The sequence below is a fragment of the Sinocyclocheilus anshuiensis genome, unplaced genomic scaffold, assembly GCF_001515605.1.
Source record: "Sinocyclocheilus anshuiensis isolate Anshui unplaced genomic scaffold, SAMN03320099.WGS_v1.1 scaffold4041, whole genome shotgun sequence".
NCBI lineage: Eukaryota > Metazoa > Chordata > Actinopteri > Cypriniformes > Cyprinidae > Sinocyclocheilus > Sinocyclocheilus anshuiensis.
The window spans coordinates 5,939-15,367 of NW_015544321.1; the positions used below are offsets into that span (position 1 = coordinate 5,939).

Sequence of the window (9,429 nt, forward strand, 5' to 3'; positions counted from 1 at the left end):
ATGCTCCGAGCAGTGTTCATCTAACACTCGGGAATTTACTGTGTTGGCATGTAGTTGCAAAGTTGCTTACAGTCGATTGATTATCCATCAAAATAAAATGTTGTATAAAATGTAACCATATAAAACATTGCATTTTTTTTCAGTTGGAGTATAAAGCTCACATCAATTAATTAACATTAGCTCCACAGGAAACACTCAACATCTACAATCCATTATTCTGTAAATGAAGTAGATTTAATATGGTGTTCATTGTGTGTTATAAATAATCATACTCTTAAACTTATAACCACAAATACATAAGTATTATGATGTATTATAATTGTTGTTATGATTATTCATGAGTTGATATAACATATTATACGTTTTTTTTTTATAACACATTATGCATTCATTATAATGCCTTAAGAATACCCTTATAATGTATTATAAATACGGGCTTCATAGAAAGTGTTTTCATAAGTAGCCTGTTATTAATGAAGGCCAGTATCATTGATATGAATACTGCTACTGATGTCTCTATTAAATATATTTCCCCCCAATTTTAGCCATTAATTATAGCCATTCAACATTAAAGCCATGATTTTTAACCTTTATTAGGCTTTGAAAAAGAGTGAACATAACAATCCTAACATGAAAGCTTCACATCATTTGTATATGCATAAACTATAAATTGAATATAGTTTAATCTTTATTCAAGCTACAAAATCTAATCAGCAAGCGATTTACATCAATGACACAAATCTGACTCTCCCTGTTCTTTACAGTCCTTTAGGATTTAAAGAGTTCACCCAAAATGAAAATTATGTCATTAATAAGATGAATTAAGGTCATACGGGTTTGGAGAGAGGCATGAGGGTGAGTAATTAATGACAGAATTTTCATTTTTGGGTGAACTATCCCTTTAAGATTGTTTATTAAGTCACTCGACAAAAACTTTCATTCTGACATTTGACGTTTTGTGTGTTTTTGTCCTGTATTTGTCTGTTTAGCTTGAGGAGCCACTCCATGTCAAATAAAACTAATTAAAACTTACAATATTTCGATCTGTTTTTTTCTTTCAATGATACAAGATGCAGTGTTGGGCAAGCTACTTGGAAAATGTAGTGAGCTAAGCTAACAGTTACTCTTCATTATATTAAGCTTCACTACACTAAAGCTCCAGCCCTGGGAAATGTAGCAAGCTAAGCTACAGCAACATGGCAAAAGAAGTTTACTACATCGAAGCTATTTTTTATTGAACCAACATCATAAGTCAATGCTCTCTCATTGATCAATAAAACTGTCAGTCAAGCAGATAGACAGGCATAATAGTTCAGTTTAATTGTTTATTCAACAACTGTTCCAAATCAATTTGCCAACACAAATCAGTCTCATGCAGGGCCGGATTGACCTCATATTGTGACATAGGCAAAGTGAATTGTTGCTGTCGGCCGGAAACCTCCTATTGGTAGTTGCAGTGTTGGGGAAGCTACTCTGAAACTGTAGCTTGACCAGCTACAAGCTACTCGTAAATTAAAGGTAAATGTACCTATGCTGTTCTCTTCTCTCCCCATGTCCCCTTCACATTACACAGATAATCCAATAGTGTGCGCTTCTCTCAAAATATTCTTTCAATTTCGGCGTCAACCATGGCTCCTATACATAATAATCATCTCTTTCTTCCTCCCTTTTCAGATTCTGTATTCTCTTTCTGGGAAAAGAAAGGTCTGAAATGCTTTGAAGATCTTTTCATTAATAATGTGTTTGCAAATGTTTCTGAATTATCCTCATCATTTAATCTGCTTCCCTCTCACCTATTTCATTACTTTCAAATTAGGCACTGTCTCCTCTCTGCTCTCTGGGTTTCCCTCCCTGCCTACAAAGTCTCCATGGGAAGAGGCATTTAAACTGAATCCTCATATGGGTGCGATTATTTCTAAGATATATATGCAATTATTTTGTCAAAGGATAACTCTCACAACATTAAAATGATCAGGGTTTGGGAAGAGGAACTTGACCTCGAAATGGCAAAAAAAATGGCAACAATTTATCACATTCTTTAATGATTTACAAACCTTAGACGTGGATTGAGTGGAGTTACATATACATATAATTTTTTTGTGATTGTTTTTAATTTTTTAATGATCATTTCAGTCATGCTATGTACGTATGTATATATGCGCATGTTTTTTTTTGTTTTTTTTTTACTTCAGATGTCATTTGTTTTAATTGGGGATTGCCTTGTTGGGGCTGGGTGTGTGGGGTGGTATAAAAAATAAAAATGCAATTTGCAAGTTGCAACAATAAAAATTATATGAAAAAAAAGAAAGAAAAAAGGGTAAATGTACCTATTAAGCTCGTGTACCCATTAAGCACACTTCCATATTTGAGCTCAGATTATAAAAAGAAAAAATAATGTATTATCCTACTTGATGTCTTAACCAGTTGATGTGTTTGTTACTACATACCTCCTGTAATTTCAAGTCAATCAGATCAGTGCACACTGAGATATGAGTCTCTGTGTGTTCACACTGTCTGGCGGCCATTTGGAAAGCTGTCTGAAAACTTTCACCAAAAGAGGAGCCCCTTAAATGTGGATTTTTTTAGATGTTTAAGCCTTTATTTTGGGTAAGTTTCACTACTTACTGCAAAATGAAGAGATTAATGTTTAAATCCATAATATTATACATTTACAGTTTATTGCTGGTCTGTGGTTTTATACTGCTGTAATTTTTAAAGAGCTCAGTGTGCTCTCTTTAAGCTCTTCCACATTGAATGGCTCTGTAAATACTTCATAAACAGACTTTAAATATTAAGTGATGGTTGTCACTTTAAGTTAAGTTAATTGATTTTCTATAGATTCTGTCAACTCCAATCTACAGACTGGCTCTGACCTTTGGCAACTAGCATCAACTTCTCCAGACTGTAAATTGGGGGAAAATCGGGGCAAAAATCGTGTAGTGTATTCCAGCCTTAAGAGAAGACAGACAAGTTGACATCCATTTAATAAGAGGCTTCATAATGAGGCTAGTTTCTGTGTTCATTCCCATGAATTAAATGTTTTATTGGTTTGTTTGTTTTATTTGATTTTTGAATGTGTTAAACGATTAGTGTTCATTACAAAACTGTGGGGGGACAGATTATATTATGACCATTCATCATTGTAAAATAGACATTTGATCTAGAGTGCAATAAAGAAGAAAAATTAATCAGTTTAAAAAGGCTATTATTCACCTCCTGTATGTGCTTTAAGTCTTCGACATAGACCGCATTTTAATCTTTGTTTTGCGTAAATTACAGTTGATTCATGTGAAATATCCACTCCTGTACATCCTTTGCAATATCATCAGACGATCTCTTGTAGGTGAATCTTTGTTTTGCATAAATTACAGTTGATTCATGTGAAATATCCATCAGACGATCATGTTCAAAAAATGTTGTATGACATATATGTCTTATACATAATGGTTCTTTATTGACATCCACAAAGAACTTAACATCCATGGAACCTTTACATTCTTTATAGAGGAAAAGGTTCTTTAGATTACAAAAAAAATGTATTTTTTAAGAATATTTGGGGAACCAAAAATGGTTCTTCTGTGGCATTGCTGGAAAAAAACTCCCTCTTGTAACCTTTATTTGTATGATGTTCAATTATTCATCCATATGATCTTCTTGATCTTCTTGACATCCTCTTATACCTGAAAGAAAAAAAGAAAAACAGATTTATATGCTGTGCAGTCTGTGGCATTCTGAGTGTTGATTCAGGGTTTGTACAGATACTGTAAAATGACTTTCAAGGACTTTTCACTGCTTTTTGGCTTTCAGGGACTACAATCAGTATGGAATCTTGTTTCCACTATAAACAAAAAAGAAAAAAAGAAATAAAAAGGTAATATTGACTTTTTCTCACAATTTTGACTTTTTTCTCTCGCAATTGCCAGTTTTTATCATGCAATTCAGACTTTATAACTCACGATGTTTTTCTCAGAAACTCACAATTGTCAGTTGTTATATAACGTCGAAATTGCAAGAAAAAAGTAAAAAACTCACAATTCTGATGTTTTTCTCACAATTGCATGTTTTTATTATGCTGACTTTATCACAATTTTGACATTATAACTCGCAATTCTGACTTTATATCACACAATTCTGACTTTATATCACGTAATTTTGACTTTATATCACGTAATTGTGACTTTATATCATGCAATTTTGACTTTATAACACAATTCTGACCTCATATCACACAATTTTGATTTTATATCATGCATTCTTTATAACTCACAATTGTGTTTATATCTCGCAATTCTGACAATTGCAATTACCTTTTTTATTTTTTATTTCATGATATTACATTTGTGTTTGATTGGAAAAAAAACAACAATAATTTTGTATATTCTGTCTTTCGAGAATTCAAGCACTTTTCAAGAACCTCTTCATAAATATGTCTGTTTTCAAGGGTTTCCCAGGACTTAAATTTCAAAAAGTCAAATTCAAGCAATTCAAGCACCTTTTACGAACCCTGGCTGAATGCGATAAATCACCTCAATCGCAGCAGTACACGATCACATCATTGAGAGCGGTGTCGTCTCCGAATCCCTGCGGCTCTTCTATCCGCGTTCTGATGCCACAGATTCCTCTTCCCTGACATGTCGGGCTCCATTTGCCCCATTCACCCCAGGCTGCGCCCTCACCCACCATCTCATACCCTCCACTGCAGTTAAATCTGGAATAAATATGACACTATTATGTTAAAGAGCCCCTATTAATGATGACATTTCATGTAGCAATTCTGCAAAGATTCATGCAAGACAAATGGAGTTGTTGTCTCCCTTAAAGGTGACCTATTATGCCCATTTTTAGTCTCAGGTGTCCCCAGAATGTGTCTGTTAAGTTTCAGCTCAAAATACCCCATGGATTTTTTATTAAACCATGTTTTAACTGCCTAATTTTGGGTGGAAGAAAAAATGCTCTGTTTTTGTGTGTGTACCTTTAAATGCAAATGAGCTCGTGCTCTCCGCCTCCATTCTAGCAGAGGGCTGTCTAAAGCCCTTTCCACACTGAGCGCTAAAAAGCGAAACGAATTTCTGACGCGATGATGCGCTGGAATAAAACAACAGCTTCCTATGGATGCTTCCACATAGACTGCGAACATTCGCGCACCGAAAATGCGAATGTTTCTTTTTTCGTCCAGTCCAACGAATCTTTTCAGTTTCGCAAAGTGAAAATACGGGCCGTCCAATAAGATTTGAGCATTACATCACGTGCCCGGAGCAGCTGCTGTTGCACAAAAAGGCAAGAGTGGTGGCGCTGTTTCGAAAACCAGTGTAAACAAACACAGAAGAAGAGTATCCCGAGAGAGAAGAGAGTGGATGCCGAGTTCCTGTTGTCTTTGGTATCTGAGAACAGATTTATTCTCACATGTTCTTAATATAATTTATATTAATTATCCTCTGAATTATGTGATCTGGAGAGCACTGTCCTTTTTCTTCCACGTGAACGAGTCTTATGAGTCAGAGCGCGTTAACTCTCTCGATCTTCCATATTAAAAATATCGAGGGAAACATTTTTCTACACATGAAATATGAAAGAAAATAGACATATGATTATGACGATATATTCTGTATGTGTTTTGTGTACAGCTCATGATATTTTCATAACAATAAATGATGTTTATTACAATAAGCAGTGTGGCTTTATTAAACATGCAAAGAGTGCATGCATGCCTATTATAGAATCAAAATCAACTATAGATCACAATCGGGAGTTATTACAAGCACTCGATGATGCTTTAAAGTGGGTTTTAAGCAAATACATTAATAATTACATACATTTTAAAATGTGGCTTGATGCTAATTGTACTTCTATTTATATTTTAAGATGTTTTTTTGTAAGCATAATAGATAGTTTGCGTTTCTGGCGTAGAACCAAACTTTACTTAGCTATATTCATTTAATGCTGTATATTGAGCAGTGGATGACGTTAAATCCATATACGAGATACATATCTGAGGAAAAATGCATTGTTGGTCAGCACCACCTAGCGTGCAGGCGTGAATTAGCAGAAGGCGAACATTCATCGGTGATTCGCCTCGCGTTTTCGCTTCACGCTCAGTGTGGAACGGCCTTAATGCTGCATTCCAGACAGCAGCCGCCGAGAAATTCGCTAATTACCCTGCAAGCCCAATTCAAAATGGCTGCCGGGATGGCTTGCAGACGTTTCGGCTCATACCTCGCGGTGGATCTCCACCAAATTCGTGTGGTATGTTCCTATCACTGCGGATCAAGAGCTGAGATTCAGGGTGTATTCACACCAGGAAAGTTCGCTAGTTCACTTGCTTTGGTCCGGACCAAATACAATGCTGATTTTGTTTTGCTTGGTGCGGTTTGCTTTCGCACTGCCCTTTTGCAAGTGAACCAGAAACTGTAAACAAAACCACACGTGTGCTAAGGTCATCCATTCATTGGACAGAAATTCTCAAGCAGGGAAAAACAGGAAGTGCAAAAACAGGCTAATCATGGAGATCTTTCGTAGTGCCATTTTTATTCTTTTACTGGTGTTATCAGATACTAATGTCATACGATGTTGTAATTATGACTTGCCGAAAATAAAATCTATAGATATAAAATACTTAAAGCACATCACAATGTTAGTTTAAACATTTAACCTAGATAAATGTTCGCTATTAGGCGCATATCCAATCGTTTGTGTGGAGAGTGGAAGCTGAAGCGCGCTTCAGGACATCAGTGGAAACAAATTAAATACGCCGTAATTGTTGCTCATAAAGGTAAGAATAATACATTGTTCGGAACTGTAAAGGGTCTACTTTTATTTGTGTGCACTCACGATATCAAGAAAACATTGTGTTTTTAATAAAGAAAACTAATAGGATGCACTTGCCGTCTCGTTCTTGAACAGGAGTGCTTCACAAAAGTGATCCAAACATTTCCTTACTATTTCCCCCAGACACATTCATTGTAACTTTTAACCGAACCGTACCAGAGTTTGTTTGGAAGCGGACCGAGACCACCTCTTCAGCTGGGTCTCGGTGTGGTTGTTTGGTGCGCACCTGAGTGCGATTACTGTATTCACACCTGCCCCAAAGATCCGCACCAAGGGGGAAACGAACCTGAGTTCGTTTCAATCGAACCAAACAAGACAGGTGTGAATACACCCTCAGATATGATAATAGGAGTTTGGTTTCTGACCAATCAGAGCAAAGGTGGGGTTTAGAGACTGAATCCTTGATCGAAGCATTTCAGACACTGAAAGAAAACAGTTGATCCTGCAATCAATATTATGAGCCTTTATATATATGTATACTTTCAGTATATGAACTAATTGACCTATTACTTTACTGTTTATAAAAATTGAGTAAAAGCAATATAATCGTGTTATTGGTCTGATTCTCTCCTGCGGCCTCATGCCTCGTATTGACTGATGTTGCTTAATTGAGCAGCTTCATGAGGGAAAACTGAGACCCTAAATGGCAAACTCTAAGCAGAATGACAAAAACTCACCTGATGTTGTTTACGGCCGTATCATCACCAATTCCTTTGGAAGATTCAACTTTCAACTGAAAAGCTGTTAAGAATCCATTAGGACACATTTGGATATAATCTATCCACTGACCAAAGCTGAAGAAAAAAAAGACAATTTATAGCTTTTTTAAAGGTTTATAGTTAAGTAATCAGTATTTATTTTCAAGAAAATCTTCATTCTGACTGAGCCCATTACCTTCCTTCGTCAGACCGAATGATGCCTGATGCGTCATTAGATTGACTTTCACAGAAAAGATAAATCGCATTGAGTGCGGTGTTATCAAAATAATCATGTCTTTCTACCTAAAGAAAAAAAATAAAAAATAACAGCAACGACATTAAGACAATCCTCTATTTGATAACATCCATGACATCCATATAATGGCTCAACATCTCAAGAAAATTATTTCCCTACTTTGTCTTGTTTTCCAGTATAAATATCAAAACATTCGTAAAGCATTAACACATTAACTTGAGAAGCAAAATCACATATCTTGTTTTATGAAAAAAATCAGAATAAAATGAGATTTTGCATAAAACAAGAAGAAAACTGCAACTTATTTAAGGCTGTTTAATAATACTGCACAATAAAAGAAATAGCAAAAAAAATAGGAAATAGTAAATCTAACTTGTTTAGGCATGTTTAACTGGAAAGACAAAAGTACTGATTTTTATTGTTTAAAAACAACTGCAGTTAAACCTGGCATTTAAATATTTATTTTAAATGCCAGGTGTTTATGTGTTTACTGTGTATATTTGTATGTATATATAAATACACACACATAGTGCCTTGCTAAAGTATTCATACCCCTTCATTTTTTTTCATGATTTGTTATGTTGCTGCCTTATGTTAAACTGCTTTAAATTACTTTTTTTCCACATCAGTCTACACTCCATACACCATAATGGTAAAGCAAAAAACTGGGTTTTAACAACTTTGCAAATTTATAAAAAAAAACAAATGTTTTCATTGCATTAGTACTCATACCCTTATCTGGGACAGTTGAGATTTAGCTCAGGAGCATTCATATTGCTTGTAGATGTTACTACATTTCAAGTGAAGTTAACCTGTGGCAAATTCAATTGAATGGGTATGATTTGGAAAGGCACACACATCTTAATTAAAGGTCTAACAGCTGATAATGCACATCAGAGCAAAAACCAAGCCCTGAGGTCAAAATAACTGCCTGTAGAGCTCAGAAACAGGTTTGTGTCAAGCCACACATCTGGGGAAGATTTCAGAAAAAACAATCTGCTTCATTGAAGGGTCACAGAAGCATGTAGTCTCTGTTACCCTTAATGGAAGAAGTTTGAAACAACCAGGACTCTTCCTAGAGCTGGTATCCTGGACAAACTGAGGAATTGATGGAGAAGGGCTTTGGTTAGACTGGTGACCAAGAACCTGATGGTCACTCTAGCTGAGCTCCATGATCATATGTGGAGATAGGAGAGACCTACAGAAGGACAATCATCGCTGCAACACTCCACCGATCTGGGATTTATGGTGGTGTGGCCAGACTCAATCCTCTCCTCAGTGTAGACACATGAAAACACACTTGGAATTTACAAAAAAGCACCTAAAGGACTCTCTCTGAGAAACAAGAGTCTCTGGTCTGATGAACCTCAATTCCAAGCATCATGTTTGAAGGAAACCAGCTCATCACCTGCAGAGTAGCATCCCAAAAGTAAAGTGTGCTGGTAGCAGCCTCATGCTGTGGGGGTGTTTTTCAGCAGCAGGGACTGGGGAACTCGTCAGAGTAGAAGAAAAGCTCAATGCACCAGAATATTGAATTAGCCTTAATGAAAACCCAGTCCAGAGCATTCAGAAGCTCAGACTGGGCAGAAGGTTCACCTTCCAACAGGACAATGACCCTAAGCACACAGCAAGAGTGGCTTATAGACAACT

At 36.0% G+C, this 9,429-nt stretch overlaps 1 protein-coding gene across 2 annotated transcripts in view; it reads right to left on the minus strand.

The window, feature by feature from the left end:
• Positions 1–3,554: 3,554 nt before the first annotated feature.
• The window catches only part of LOC107698127 (vitelline membrane outer layer protein 1-like), a 9,222-nt gene continuing 3,347 nt past the window's right edge, over positions 3,555–9,429 (minus strand). Inside the window, exons 2-5 of one of the 2 annotated variants that reach the window (XM_016499058.1) lie at positions 7,720–7,826; positions 7,503–7,619; positions 4,527–4,708; positions 3,555–3,680 (exon numbers count right to left, since the gene is read on the minus strand). In XM_016499058.1, the coding sequence (XP_016354544.1) occupies positions 4,528–4,708; positions 7,503–7,619; positions 7,720–7,826 (405 nt within the window). In that variant the 3' untranslated portion in view covers positions 3,555–3,680; position 4,527. Of the gene's footprint in view, positions 3,681–4,524; positions 4,709–7,502; positions 7,620–7,719; positions 7,827–9,429 lie in introns of those variants that run through there. The other variant, XM_016499060.1, reaches the window with a different exon arrangement.